We start from the raw sequence: 14,064 nt of genomic DNA on the forward strand, positions 1-14,064 counted from the left end.
ACTAGGAACAGTCAAAGTCACACGGTGAGCCTTTGTGATCCTAATGTACGCTGGCTTTTCCAGCACCGAAAGGGGCCCAATTGATGAGATAAGATGACCAGCGAGGAAGTTGCCGAGCAAAACTTTTTAGGTGCATGAATACAGTTGCCAAAATAGTTGGCATTCCTCAATAGGCTGCTCGCAAGTGGTATCGTACAGTCGTTGCAAAGTCAATCATTCCATAACAATCTCAGGCGTTGTCTTCAACCCATTGTTCGACCCTCTCGATGAGGTCGGTTTTCTTCCCCGTCGTGCTCTGTCCTCTCGCAGCCAGGATGTCCTTCAGATCCGCCACCAACATCTTGCTCAAGCCGCCGCCATCGATGGCCGCCTTGAGCTGTGCTGTGGTCAGCCCCAGCCCGGACACCTTCACGCTCCTCGGCGCCGCCTTCACCCTCTTGGCAGGCCTCTCGTCATCATCGTCGTCTATATCACGCTTAATGGCAGCCTTTGCCAACGCGTTCTTGGTTTCGACCTGCAGGACCTCTGCCCACTCATCCAAGTACCCGCCTGCGCGCTTGCTGATGGCTTTGTACTTTGGCTCCGTGAGGTCTTCCGCCTTCTCCGGGTACTCCTCCTCGAGGGCCAAGACCTGAAGGATCTTGTAGTGCCACTGTAGCGAGGGGTTGGGGTACTTCTTGGGGTTGAACATGGCCTTTGGTAGCTGCAACTGCTGGACGATGACGCGCATGCGGTCGATAAGCTCGTTAGAGCTGACGACGAGGTTGCTGGGCGGCTCAGGACCCTCGCGGAGGTCGTCGGCAAAGGGCAGCGGATAGAGCCAAAGACCGGCGGGCAGGTAGGGAGTTCCTGAGTCATCTTCCGACTTTTCGTGGGAGGGAATGATGGCGACGAGGATTGGACTCGCGTTAGCGCGGGTGATGGCCCAGGCAATGCCGACCTTTTGGTCCTTGAGAAGCTTTTGCCACAGGGCGCTGAATACGCGGGTCGAACCGACGTAATCCTCCTCCGAGGGAAAGATAAAGGTAGACTTCTTAACGCAGGCCCAGAAGGGGAGCATGGAGCGCGGCTTGAAGCCAATGATGCGGATGATGGGGGTGCCAAAGTCCTTGAGAGACTTCTGCTCCTCCGGGGCGAAATGGACGTATTCGCCGCCAAACTTGTAAGCCTTCTTGAACTCGGTCTTCTCTACCGTGCGGGCACTATCCTCGGCTATCCGGGTCGTCTCGCCAATAGCGAGTTGAGGCTTCTCGCCGTCCAAGTAGATGTACGACGTTCTGGCTGGCGTCTGGCGGTGGATGACGTTGTAGCCCTTGACCGATATCCTCAGGCCAGGGGCGATCTCGAAGGGGAGGTTTGAGAACAAGGCACGTTTGGTGGTTTCCTTGGAGTTGATGTTGGATATCAGGGAATTGAGAAGGGTGAGGCCGTCCCCTGACTTCGAGTTCCGCACTTCGGAGAGGGCCTCGGCGGTTTGGTCTCGATAGATGATGTCCTATGCGAATCAGCTTAGAATCCCCAAGCAATTCTGCAGCACTTACGTCATAGAATTTGCCGAGGTTGAATTTCTTGTCTTCTCTCGTGATGGGAAATAGTTCAATGACAACGCCGAGATCGTAGAGATCCTTGGCTCGAACGGCGGCTGCCGATTTGGCGTCCTTGTTATTGCCATGAGGGTTGTCATTGTCTGTGATGATGAACAGGCGCCTGCTGCCAAAATTCGCCGCCTTGGTCGTAAAGATCTGATTCGCGCAAAAGAAGACGTTGGCCATCTGGACTTCCTCCTTCGCCGGAACCAGGACGTCATCTTCATCCTCGCCTTCTTCTCCGTCGGCGCCGACTAGCGTCTTGAGCGCCTTGACGTCCTCTGCGGCGGGAATGTCGAGATCGGTGAATAGGTAGCAATGCGGGTACCCCAGACCAGAACGACCACTTTCCTCTTGGAACTTGGACTTCTCAGTGCCGAAGAAGAGGATGCCCATCATGTCACGAGGGTTCGAGATGATGCGCTGCTGCATGAGGTGGTAGGCGCATTTCAAGGCCGCCTCGACGGCGCTGTCCTTATCCGCCTTCTTGGAGCCCGAAGTCGGGGGGCGCTGCAGCATGGATGAACTGACATCGATGGCGAAAAGAACGGCATCTTTTTGTGCCTTGTAGTCCTGTGATGCGTCAGTTGTAAGTCAAGCGCTGCGGACAGGGACGCCCACGGTCTCGTCAAGCTCCTCCTCAGCATCTTCCTCCTCCTCCCCTTCTTTTTTGAAGTGTCCACGATCAGCCATTCTCCAAAAGTCGTTCAGAAATTTGAGTGTGAAGGTGATTTGGTTTGCGAAGGATTTGGCAGCAACGAGGAAGTGTATGTCACCTTCGGGGGTTTAGTCTCCAGGCACCAACGCGCCTAGACCAGGGGGAGCTTCGCGGTATCAAGCGTACCAGGGGTGGGTGCTCCACCGAAGCTCGCGGCGCGTGACCACGTGACCAGTGTCTGTTGATTACGCAAGTGCTGATTGGCCAAAGCTGTTGGAGTTAAGAGAAAACCCAGGCAGCAGCTGGTTTAGAGACAGAAGCAGGGGTATACTGAGGTCGCCCTCTATCAGCTCGGCCATGCAAGGGTCCTGCTCGGTGTTCGGTGGGCTCACGTCCAGATCGGGATTTACTTCGTCATCGAAGCCCGAATTCCACAAAGTTGTCCGCCATCGAACACACGCATCACCGGGATTCGCGCATTGCCACAAGTGCGATTTTCTCGAGCATTTGGGCATATACACCTTGCTCTCTCCAGCAGAACTGTGTATTGTGAACCATCCAACCTATCACTACAACGCAAACTCAATGGCCCTGAAGTACTCGACAGGACGGCTCTCCCGGAGCTTGTCCAGGGCGACAACCTCAACACGCCATGCCTCTTCGCCCCTTGCCCTGGCGTCGCCTCAATTGAGGTCTATGGCAACCGTCCCACCTGTCACGCAAAACTCCGTCGGCTCCAAGGGCCCAACAGCCATGGTCTTCATGAACATGGGCGGCCCCTCGACAACGAAAGAAGTCGGCGACTTTCTGAGCCGGCTGTTTGTACGCTGTTCTCACCCGATTGCTGGGCTCAGTGGGATGCTAACAGTTCCCAGGCAGATGGCGATTTGATTCCCCTCGGACGCTTCCAAAACTATCTCGGCCCTCTCATTTCCAAGCGGAGAACGCCCAAGATCGAGAAACAATACGCCGAAATAGGTGGCGGCTCACCCATTCGCAAATGGTCCGAGTACCAGAACGCCGAGATGTGCAAGATCCTGGACGAAATCTCCCCCGAGACTGCGCCTCACAAGCCGTATACCGCCTTCCGCTACGCAGACCCGTTGACCGAGGAAATGTACAACCAACTGCTGGCAGATGGCTTTGGGAACGGAAAGGGCGGAAGAGCTGTCGCATTCACACAATACCCCCAGTACTCGTGCTCAACAACGGGAAGCAGCATTAACGAGCTGTGGAAGTGGCGGCAACGGCTGGAAGGCAAGGCGGCTGGAGAGACGACCCCGGGTGACGGCACCATCTCGTGGAGTGTCATTGACCGCTGGCCAGTCCACTCCGGTCTGGTCGAGGCGTTTGCGCAAAACATCGAGGCGAAGTTGCTGGAATACCCCGAGGAGAGGCGCAAGGATGTCGTACTGCTGTTCTCCGCCCACAGCTTGCCAATGTCGGTGGTTAACAGAGGCGATCCTTACCCGGCCGAGGTTGCCGCGACCGTCTATGCCGTTATGCAGCGCCTCAAGTTCTCGAACCCTTACCGCCTTTGCTGGCAGTCTCAGGTCGGCCCGTCTGCCTGGCTTGGGCCGCAGACCTCCGACTCGGTGGAGAATTATATTCACAAGGGTCAGAAGGATCTTGTGCTGATCCCCATCGCATTCACGTCGGACCATATCGAGACTCTGTATGAGTTGGATCTTGAGGTCATTGGAGACTCTGGGTCGCCTGAGACGGTCAAGCGAGTAGAGAGCTTGAACGGAAGCCCGGTCTTCATCAGGGCTCTCGCCGACATTGCCAAGGCTCACCTCAACAGTGGCGTTGCCTGCTCGCCGCAGATGGAGCTCCGCTGTCCTGGTTGCAAGAGCGAGCGGTGCCTGGAGTCGAAGAAGTTTTTTGCCGGACAGCAGACAAAAATTTCAGCAGCGCACGAGAAAACTCTGGCGCAGTAAATGCTTACAGTTGCCTCATAGCGGCGTGTAATTATGTACTATTAAAAGGAATCGGGGGTCTATTATGGTCTATTTGTAGGACTTGGGAATGGCGGGAATCAAAAATTCATATAACCCCCTATCCAATGCACTGCCTGAGATGTGCCGTGTTTTACAACATTGTATTCATATATCGTCAAGACTGTGTACACTTTTTCACGGCTGCCAACTACTGCGAGCGAAGCACGGATCGAACTCTCAACTGACCATGATGATGACGCCACTGTATTCATTCGAGTGCACTAACAATTTAAGACCTCACTCCACCTAACCGCCGGGATGTTTGGGATTAACAGGTCTGATCTACGGAGTACTTACACCACCTTCACAACACATATAAAGGTTGACTGCGGATGATGCTTAACACACGGACAGTAACCAGAAGAATTCCCCTACCTCGAGCTCACGCCATTGATTTCCGACGAACCATGAGCTCTCAGGATAAGATTCACTTTGGGCCCTTCGAGGTCACCAGTCAGGTTCGTTGCATCTCGCTTCGATCCAAGTCATCGTCACGGGGCATTGACCTAGTTATGTTGACTGAGGACTCAATCCTTGCCATGTTCATGACGGCGCTGGGCTACGAATGGCCCATTGAGGCGGCGCATACTCTGCTCGCCTGAACGCCTCTTTGGACTCTGGTCGCAGACGTGGACTAACACGAGCCAGGTCTTCTTCAAAACGGCCCACTCCTTCGCCCTGGTCAACCTCAAGCCTCTCCTCCCGGGCCATGTCCTCATTTGCCCCTTGAAGCCTCATAAACGGCTGACGGACCTCCCTCCGGCCGAGGTGACGGACCTCTTCACCACGACGCAGCTGGTGCAGAAGATGCTGGCCCGCCGCTACTTCCCTTCGTCATCATCGTCGTCGGCGCCGGCGTCGCCGGAGGCCGGCTCCTTCAACATCGCCGTACAGGACGGCGCGGACGCGGGGCAGACGGTGTCGCACGTCCACGTGCACATCATTCCGCGCATCCCCGGCGAGACGGGCAAAAACGGGCCCGGGCCGAGAGACGAGATCTACGAGCAGATGGCCAGCGAGGAGGGGAACGTGGGCGGTGCGCTGTGGGACAGGGAGCTGGGGAAGAGGCCCGAGACTGGAGGGCAGTTTGCGAGGATCGAGGATGCGATGAGGAAGGCGAGGACTATGGAGGAGATGGTCGAGGAGGCGAAGTCATATCGGGCCTTGCTGGAAGAGATGGGCGCTATCGGTGAGAGGTAGGCAACACTGGAGTAGAGGAAACATCATGCGTTCTGTCTGTACATGGCTACATATTCAAGTCTACGATGAAGGTTTACTCATCCAACATCTCGAGATAAGTCTTGGTTTACCTAGGTATTTCTAGTAGTCCGCAAGTTTGACAGTTAGGACACCGTGAAGGCCGTGGCTGTAGGCATTCGGTACATAAATCTTGCGATAAACAAGCTTGAAAAACTAAAAGTTCAGAGAGTTAGTCTCAATCAATCAGAAATGCTTCCTTGTGGCCCCCTCTTCATCTAATCCGCAAAATGAAGCGAAGCGCGATCCTAGACGGACCCTCACGTCATCGAGACCGTGATAGAGTCCCGAGACGACACAATTGGCACTGTGTGAGAACGTGCCCCACTTGCCATTAACGCGTCTCCGAGCCCGTATTGCATCGCGTCCAGTCGCGTCTCCTCCCCCCAAAGATTTAATTGTCACCATAGCGACACACACACACACACACACATACATGTCCCACATCGCAATAGTTGTCACTGCGGTTTCGTTACGGCAAAATTCACGTCATTTGGGCACCTCTGTCAATATCTCCAGCTGATCGGTCAAGATGCCGAGCGCTTCATCGCCCATTACGTTCCCCGCCAGTTCCTCACCACCGGCCGCGAAACGCACGAGGCCCGCGGCGGCCGAGCCTACAAAACCCAAACCGAAGGTCAACAGCGGGTTCCTCCTCGACGATGACTCCGACGACGACGACGATAATGCGCAACAACCTCCGCTCAAGAAGCAGCTGGTGGATTTCACCGCTCGCTTGCAGCGCCCAGCGCCTCTGACGACCATCCCTGACGAAGACATTCTCGAGCCGATAGCACCAGCGCCTCAAAAGACAAACGATCGTGTCACTCCCGAACCTGCACAGACCTTACCCACCGAAAGACCGTCGAGTCTCGCTTCGACTCTTCTCAGCTCAACGCCATCCTTTCTCCAGTCCTCCAGAACCTTCAATCTTACGACATGCGCCGGGACGTCCACCACCATCAAGCAACGGAAGCCGACAACGAACACGTCTTACGAGAGCATCATCGCTGCGCGCTCCAAGACGAAGGAGGGAAGGGCGAAACGCGCATATTACGGCATAGACATCAACGAGCTCATTGATGCCGCGAAACAGGAAGCATCCGAATCACGCCGGCCACAGCGAACGGAGAGCGATGTACCAGTCCGCTCGGTGGAACCGTCGATCACTGGAAAATCACAAAAGAAGACGCTGCTGTGGACCGAGAAGTACAGGGCCAAGAACTTCCTGGATCTTTGTGGCGATGACGGCACGAATCGGATGGTTCTCCGCTGGCTGAAGCGCTGGGACCCAATCGTGTTCCCCGGTGTTGCGAAGAAAGCCCCTATTGTGCGAAGACCCGGCGCGAAACAGGTCCAAGAGGAGGAGAAGCCGCACAAGAAGATCTTGATGTTGACGGGACCACCGGGTCTCGGAAAGACTACTTTGGCGCATGTCTGTGCCAGACAGGCAGGGTACGATGTGATGGAAATCAATGCCAGCGACGACCGAAGCCGAGACGTGGTCAAAAGCCGCATACGAACCTCCCTGGGAACCGAGAGCGTCAAGACTGTTGAGAATGTAAAAGCGAAGGACGGGGAAACACTGCAAAAGGTCGCGAAACCAGCCTGCGTAATAGTCGATGAAGTCGACGGTGTCGTTGGCGGTTCTGGTTCTTCTGGAGAAGGTGGCTTCGTCAGGGCCCTGATCGACCTCGTGCTCCTTGACCAGAAAAACAGTGCTGGTGCCTCTAACGCCGCAAACCGGAAGAAGAAAAAGGGGGACGACTTTCGGCTGATGCGGCCGCTCATTCTCATTTGCAACGACGTTTACCACCCTTCCCTCAGACCACTGCGGCAATCAGGCATGGCGGAAGTCATCCACGTCGGGAAGCCGGGCATCGATGCTGTCGTCACGCGGCTCAAGGCTGTGCTTGACAAGGAAGGCATTCCCTGTGAGAAGGATGCCGCGCGTAAGATCTGCGAGGCTGCCTGGGGCATTACGAGTGGCATCGACGCAAAGCGCGGCGCCGAAAGCGGAACGGAAGGTGATCTTCGAGGAGTAATGGTTGTTGGCGAGTGGGTCGCAGGTCGTTTTAGAGCCGCTGCTGGATTCAACGATCGTTTGACGAGGCAGTGGCTCGAACAGAATGTGCTCCACGACTTGACCAACGGCGCCGGAGGGGGGAGGGGGCTCGGACGAGGCAGCGCCAAAGACATCGTTACGCGTATCTTCCAAGAAGGCGGCGGGTTCCCGAAGCAAGCCTTGGACACCTCTCAAAACTTCACGCATAAGCACGAGCAGCCCAAGAGCCAACTAGGCTTTGCAGAGTATCACAAGAAGAATGCGATGGAGCGGTTGCGGCACATGATCGACACCAGCGGAGAAGTCGACCGGATCATGACCGACATATTTCTGGAGTATCCCAACAGGGAGTTCAACGACGACTCCTTTCTGTCGAAGCCAAACGCCGCGTACGACTGGATGAACTTTTTAGATACCTGTTCATCACGCACCTTTGGAAGCCAGGAGTGGGAGTTGGCGCCCTACCTCAGCCAGCCGATCCTGGCCTGCCACAGCCTGTTCGCCTCGTCCCGTCGACATCAGGTCACGATGGGGTACGATAAGAAATGGGGCGGCGGAGAGGAGGATGACGAGCCACCAGTGCCGTTCTCTGGACCTCGAGCCGATTTCGCAGCCCACGAAGCGCTGAAGCAAAACAAGGCCATGCTCCAGGCCATTCAGGCACAGCTAACTCCCACGCTGGGACGGTCGTTCCGGAGCGCCGAGGATATCTCCACGGAGTTCATGCCGTACTTGGTACGCATGGTGTCGCCGGACGTGAAGCCCGTTGTTATTGGCGGCAGCGGCATCAGTACGGCCAGCGTGCGAAAGGAGACGGAGAAGGCCATGGTCAAGCGGGCGGCCGAAGTCATGGCGGAGGTCGGCATTGTCATGCAAAAGGGCAAGATCGAGACAGATTCTTTGGTGAATAGGGGGCCGCAGTGGGTGTACCGGATGGAACCGTGAGTTGACTCCCAACCGCGCTCGTCACTTGAGCTAATATCAGGACAGTGACCTTGACGCCCTTGCGGTGTATGAGACGGCAGGCAGCCTGGTGCTCTCCAGCCAGGCCCCGACGCGCTACGCCGTGCGGCAGGTGCTGGACCAGGAGTTGCAAAAGACCATCACGCTGCGCGAGGCCGCGGCGCGCCAGGCGCGGTTCACGGCCGGCGGTCCCATGGGACTCGAGGAGATTCCCGTGCACGATAACAAGGAGAACATACTCAAGGAGCAGGCGAGGATACTCGAGGCGAGCGTCAAGAGGGACTTTTTCGGACGCATCATCCCGGCGCGGCCGCTCGGCGAGGTGGACGGCAACGCGAAGAGGAGAAAGGGGCACGAGCACGAAAAGAGCGACAACAAGGTTTGGGTCACGTACCACGAAGGTATGAATAATGCTGTCAGGAAGCCTATCACGCTGCAGGAGTTTATGAAGGGGATGTAGAGCTTAAGGGGCGGATGAGACGGATCTATTGCAGATTTGGCTCAATGTTAATGATGATGGCCTATTGAGTAACTGTAGCAATGCTTAGACCTCCGGCCCCTGGTTAGTGTCCTTTCCTCCCTGGTTTGTAAGAACCGCGAAAGTATCGCCGCGGTTCGTTTTCCATAGAACGGCTTCTGCGCGTGATCGAGCTTCTTGCGTGTGCAGAGATTCTCCCTCAAAGAGTCAAGAGATATAAGCACCTATCAGTATAGGCTAGAAGTGGACTTTTTGTGAATAAAATAAAAAGAATTATCTGGACTCAACGAATGTAGCTTGTTTCCCTAAAGGAGCAACTCATTCTTAACCACGTTCCCAACCGTAGTTGTGTCACTGAAAACATTGCTGGCCACCCAACGAACAAAGCCGAGAGCTTTCAAAGACAGCACATCCCCCCTCCATCAACAAAACGCGATTTACATATGATCTCCGAAGTTATCGGCAGGCCACCTCTTTCTCCAGGCTGGCCCATAATGGTATACCACTGGGATAGAGACAGCAAAAGCGGCAATGAGCCCAGTGTAAATCATCATGGCGTTGAAGTAACCCATCTCCACAACCCAGTCCGAGATCTTGAACGACAGCGCAAACGCCAGAAGGCACCGAAATGAGGCGATGTTCACCAGGGCCGGGCCCGCAAGATGAGGGTAGCACTCCAGAACGTAGACGGCGCCGATGGAGTTGGCGCCCAGGAACCCGAACGCCATCAGCCCGAGACCGGTGAGGAACGTGAAGTAGGAGTACTTGTCCTGGTTCGAGCCGGCCAGACCGAATATGACGGAACCGACGAGGCCGGCGATGGTTGGGATGATCAGGTTGACCAGCTGGTTCTCCGGGACGCGGACGCCGCGCTTCTTGGCGATGCGGTTCGCCATCCAGTCGGCGGCGTTCCCGGTGACGAGAACGACGGCGATGGCGGCGACAAGAACTGGAAGCAGGCAAAGTCCGAGCAAGTTGAAGTTCCATCTAGAAAGTCGAAAGTCAGGCAAAGGGCCAACTCTGGCGGGGGGGGGGGGACGAATCACTTACGACCAAGGTGCCGTCAAGAGGGCCGGAGCAACGGTGTACCCGGCGGCGAAGGCGCAGGCAATCATGACGCTGTTAAGCATGGTGATGAAGAAGATCTGCGGGTAGAAGAAAGTGCGGAGCGTGTCGACGAAAGCGTTCCAGCCCTTTCGCCATTCCATATTGCCATGGAAGAGAGCCAAGTTGTACCGTAAGGTTCTCGGGGCGTACTGCTGGCCAACCTCATTGCGAGGAACGCCGTCTATAAGGTGTGGTGTCAGTCAGAGATATGTACTACCAATCAAAAGGGTCGATGCTGGGGCCTGGGGTGTGATAAAAGAAGACTTACTCATCTCGGCACGGGTGCGTGCCCACCTGGTCTCCGGCATGAAGAAGTAGACGCCGACGAGGAAGAAGGCGGCGCCGGCGGCCGTGATGTAGTACATGTAGCGCCAGCTCAGGTCGATGATGATGTAGGGGGCGGCGATGCCGAGGATGATGATGATGAGGCCCTGAGCAGCGAAGATGCCCGAGATCCACGAGTTGCGCTGGTGGACGAAGATCATGTCCTGCAGGATGAAGGGGATCAGGCTCTCGACGGTGCCGGCGCCGACGGCCTGGACGCAGCGGGCCAGCAGGTGGGACGCGAGGGACCGGCTGCTCCCGGCCCAGACGCAGCCGGCGACGGCGACGAGACCCGTGGCGAGGACGACGGGGCGGCGGCCGACGGAGATGGCCATCGGCACGAGGACGAGGTTGGCCAGGCCGATGACGAGCACGGGGAGCGAGGCCAGCAGGTAGATGTACAAGATGGGCGGGGCGCCCGGCAGGTTGGAGAGGATCCTCAGGGGGTCGCTGCCGGCGGGGAGGCCGCCGCTCGAGGTCAGCGGCTTGAGGATCTTGGGGTCGAGGCCAGAGTACTCGAGGGCGAAGACGGGCAGCATGGCGCCGAGGATCAGCTCGGCGGCGGCGGCCAGCGCGCCGAAGCAGCACAGGCAGACGCACGCCAGGATCTTGCGCGACAGCGGCAGGTTGAGGGGGTCGCGCGGGTCCCTGGTCGGCGCGGGCTGGAGGATGAGCCGGCCGTCTCTGTAGAGGACGCCGTCGCGGGCCTGGGCCTCATCGTCAAAGAAGGAACGGGAGGAGTCGACGTGTTGGAGCTCCTTGTTGTTGGGCTGTGTCGATGAGCTGCTGTGGCTGCCGGACCTCTTCCGCTGGGCGTCGAAGTCATGATGGCCGCCGGTCTTGTCGTCGGCGTCATCGCCACCGAGCGGCCAACCCCGTTTGAGGGAGCTTGAATCCGTCGACCGTCTCGCGTCACGGATGGGGAGCCTGTGGTTGGCGGATGGGTGTGTTTGGGAGGGGGCAGCACCGAAATTCATGCTGGAGTCAGAGCCGTGACGGTGGTGAGATTGTGATATGCTGTAAACTGTTATACAAGGGGGGGGGGGGGGGGGGGGACAGGGAAAGATGCAGCTCTCTTCACCTTGTGCCAACAGAGGTAGAGAGCTTTAAACAATATGCAATAGGCTGTGAAGGGAAATTTGTTGATGAGGTTGGAATTACAACACAGACCGTTGCGCTATGGCGAACGAAACACGAGTCTGCATGCGGATGAGTGCGTGTACATCCTATGTACGTGATGCATCTCGAAAGACGCATCCACACAGACGTCGGGCTTCAATATGTATCCCAGACTCCGAGATCCTTTGCCGCGGAAGAGAGAGAGGAAACATTCATGTGACGCCTTTCAAGCAAACAGTCAGGCAGTCAGCCCATGTTTCACTGACGTCAAACCCCCTTCCGCGCCGCCGCGCTTCTATGTGTTTCCGCCATTTTGCCTTTCTCTCCCCGCTCCGATTCGCGATATTTCATTGGAAGAACCTTGTTCTTCTGACTAGATGAACGATCTGGGCAATCCGACTGGACGGGCTGGCTCGGGGTGACCCTGAAAGTCCCTTTCTCTCCCAAGAGGCACGGAGGGGAGGGTCGTGGGCACAGGATTGGCTGAACTGGTGCTCGTATGATGTATCAAACTGTTCTGATTCTTCAATCGAATGCAAGTCAATGCGTCCGGGGCCGAGAAACGGACGAAGACGTGCTTCCAAGGAGAGAGTACAGATCAGACCAGGACATGTCATTGCCGAGTCGGGGACGAGTAGGGGGGGCAGCGAGTGTCCCACTCAAAGGACTCCTCGAGACGAGACCCAAAAAACACGTCGTGGAGTCTGAACTCAAGAATGTGTGCGTGTGGCATAAAAGTCTTGCATCTCAATGAACACCGGAGGAGGACATCATCAACTTACACACCCGCTACACCGGGGATAATCATCACTAGTCTATTGTGCTTGCTACTGAAACTGTCCAGTACGTAATGCCTCAGGGATATTCAAACGAACAAACGTCAAGTAAAAGTATTCTCGCTTCTATAATGATACAAGTTCACCTGCAAATCATGGTTCCTTGCGCACATCTCGTTTCCAACTTCAGACGCGCAGTGGCTCTCTGCCTTGACCGACCCCCTCGTATGAACTACTTTTCACACACCTTTCTTCATCCCTCTCAGTACATCATCCCCTTCTTTTTCGAACTTTCGCTCCTCCAATCCTTCGCTCGCTCAAACCCGTTCTTGTGCATGTAAAAGTCTTCGACGGCCTGCTGCACCTCTTCCCGGCTGGTCATGACAAAGGGCCCGTGTTGCGCGATCGGCTGGTCCAAGACCTGTCCCGCGATCAACACGAGACGCGCCCCTCCGACCGCGGACGCAGGGACCTCGATGTCGACGACGTCGCCCTCCCTCTCGAAAATGACGGCGTCGAACGTGTCGGCGCTGCTCCGGCCGCCGCTGCCCTTGGCGCCAAAGACCGCCGACCCCTCAAAGACGTAGGCGAAGGCGTTCCATCCCTGCGGCAGCGGCTGGGTGATGCTGCCGCCGGGCTTGATTTCCACGTCGAGATACCAGACGGGCGTGTACGCCAAGTCTTTAACCGAGTCGACGCCGCCGGCCTTGCCCGAGATGACCTTGATGTTCACTCTGCCGTCGTCGAGCCGAGCGTGGGGGATCTCGTTCGCGTGCAGGTCCCGGTACCTGGGCTCGCACATCTTCAGGTGCTTCGGGAGGTCGACCCACAGCTGGAACCCGGCGCCGGGGGTCCCGTCGTCGTCCGGCAGCGGCTGCTCGGAGTGCATGATGCCCCTCCCCGCCGTCATGAACTGCAGGTCGCCGGCCCGCAGGATGCCTTTGTTTCCCGCGAAGTCCTCGTGCTCCACCGCCCCCTTGAGGATGTAGGACACTGTCTCCTGGCCCCGGTGTGGGTGGTCGGGGAAGCCTGCGCCGGTGCTGCCGCTCATGTGGTCGAACATGAGGAACGGGGAAAAGTTGCGTTTCTTGGCGCTACCGATGCTGCGGCGGACTCGGGCCCCTGCGCCCTCGGCCTGTTCGGGCGCTCGAAAGACGAGGTTGATTGCACGGGATCTCGACATTGTTCGTTTGTTGTTGTTGTTGTTGTTGTTGTTGTTGTTGTTGTTGTTGTTGTTGTTGTTGTTGTTGTTGTTGTTGTTGTTGTTGTTGTTGTTGTTGTTGTTGTTGTTGTTGTTGTTGTTGTTGTTGTTGTTGTTGTTGTTGTTGTTGTTGTTGTTGTTGTTGTTGTTGTTGTTGTTGTTGTTGTTGTTGTTGTTGTTGTTGTTGTTGTTGTTGTTGTTGTTGTTGTTGTTGTTGTTGTTGTTGTTGTTGTTGTTGTTGTTGTTGTTGTTGTTGTTGTTGTTGTTGTTGTTGTTGTGCTGAAACCTGAAGACAAAATGATGGAGTGGGAAGATGTTGTATTCTAGGGAGAGACAGGTGCACTGTTTGTGCGGTCAAGTACCTTGGCTAAATACAAAAGAGAGGCCGAAATGCAGGCGGAGGAACACTGGCGACACCAAGTCTGATAGATCTCACCGTTCTTGGTAATGCTTACAAGCGTACAACGCGTGTCTTACTAAGGACATGGCAACGTTCTGGTTTGCTGAGGAAGACAACCCGTCACAACCAG

General features: G+C 56.2%; 6 protein-coding genes across 6 annotated transcripts; 3 read left to right on the top strand and 3 right to left on the bottom strand.

Moving 5' to 3' along the window:
* Positions 1 to 229: 229 nt before the first annotated feature.
* CH63R_04857 (Ku70 protein) lies at positions 230 to 2,279 on the bottom strand (the record flags this gene model as incomplete). The annotated part of the gene is made up of 3 exons (XM_018299832.1): positions 230 to 1,495; positions 1,542 to 2,159; positions 2,196 to 2,279. The coding sequence occupies 3 exons, from the start codon at positions 2,277 to 2,279 to the stop codon at positions 230 to 232; spliced, it is 1,968 nt and encodes a 655-aa protein (XP_018161078.1).
* A 550-nt stretch (positions 2,280 to 2,829) lies between these two features.
* CH63R_04858 (Ferrochelatase) lies at positions 2,830 to 4,184 on the top strand (the record flags this gene model as incomplete). The annotated part of the gene is made up of 2 exons (XM_018299833.1): positions 2,830 to 3,066; positions 3,120 to 4,184. The coding sequence occupies 2 exons, from the start codon at positions 2,830 to 2,832 to the stop codon at positions 4,182 to 4,184; spliced, it is 1,302 nt and encodes a 433-aa protein (XP_018161079.1).
* A 392-nt stretch (positions 4,185 to 4,576) lies between these two features.
* CH63R_04859 (HIT domain-containing protein) lies at positions 4,577 to 5,444 on the top strand (the record flags this gene model as incomplete). The annotated part of the gene is made up of 2 exons (XM_018299834.1): positions 4,577 to 4,702; positions 4,893 to 5,444. 2 exons carry the CDS (start codon positions 4,577 to 4,579, stop codon positions 5,442 to 5,444), a joined length of 678 nt encoding a protein of 225 aa, XP_018161080.1.
* A 589-nt stretch (positions 5,445 to 6,033) lies between these two features.
* On the top strand, positions 6,034 to 8,989 carry CH63R_04860 (ATPase; the record flags this gene model as incomplete). The annotated part of the gene is made up of 2 exons (XM_018299835.1): positions 6,034 to 8,507; positions 8,557 to 8,989. 2 exons carry the CDS (start codon positions 6,034 to 6,036, stop codon positions 8,987 to 8,989), a joined length of 2,907 nt encoding a protein of 968 aa, XP_018161081.1.
* A 455-nt stretch (positions 8,990 to 9,444) lies between these two features.
* On the bottom strand, positions 9,445 to 11,415 carry CH63R_04861 (Major facilitator superfamily transporter; the record flags this gene model as incomplete). Its single annotated transcript, XM_018299836.1, has 3 exons — positions 9,445 to 9,994; positions 10,058 to 10,295; positions 10,383 to 11,415. 3 exons carry the CDS (start codon positions 11,413 to 11,415, stop codon positions 9,445 to 9,447), a joined length of 1,821 nt encoding a protein of 606 aa, XP_018161082.1.
* Positions 11,416 to 12,595: 1,180 nt separating this feature from the next.
* CH63R_04862 (Pirin) lies at positions 12,596 to 14,020 on the bottom strand (the record flags this gene model as incomplete). Its single annotated transcript, XM_018299837.1, has 2 exons — positions 12,596 to 13,813; positions 14,012 to 14,020. The coding sequence occupies 2 exons, from the start codon at positions 14,018 to 14,020 to the stop codon at positions 12,596 to 12,598; spliced, it is 1,227 nt and encodes a 408-aa protein (XP_018161083.1).
* Positions 14,021 to 14,064: the final 44 nt, after the last annotated feature.

This window comes from Colletotrichum higginsianum, chromosome 3 (genome assembly GCF_001672515.1).
Source record: "Colletotrichum higginsianum IMI 349063 chromosome 3, whole genome shotgun sequence".
Lineage (NCBI taxonomy): Eukaryota > Fungi > Ascomycota > Sordariomycetes > Glomerellales > Glomerellaceae > Colletotrichum > Colletotrichum higginsianum.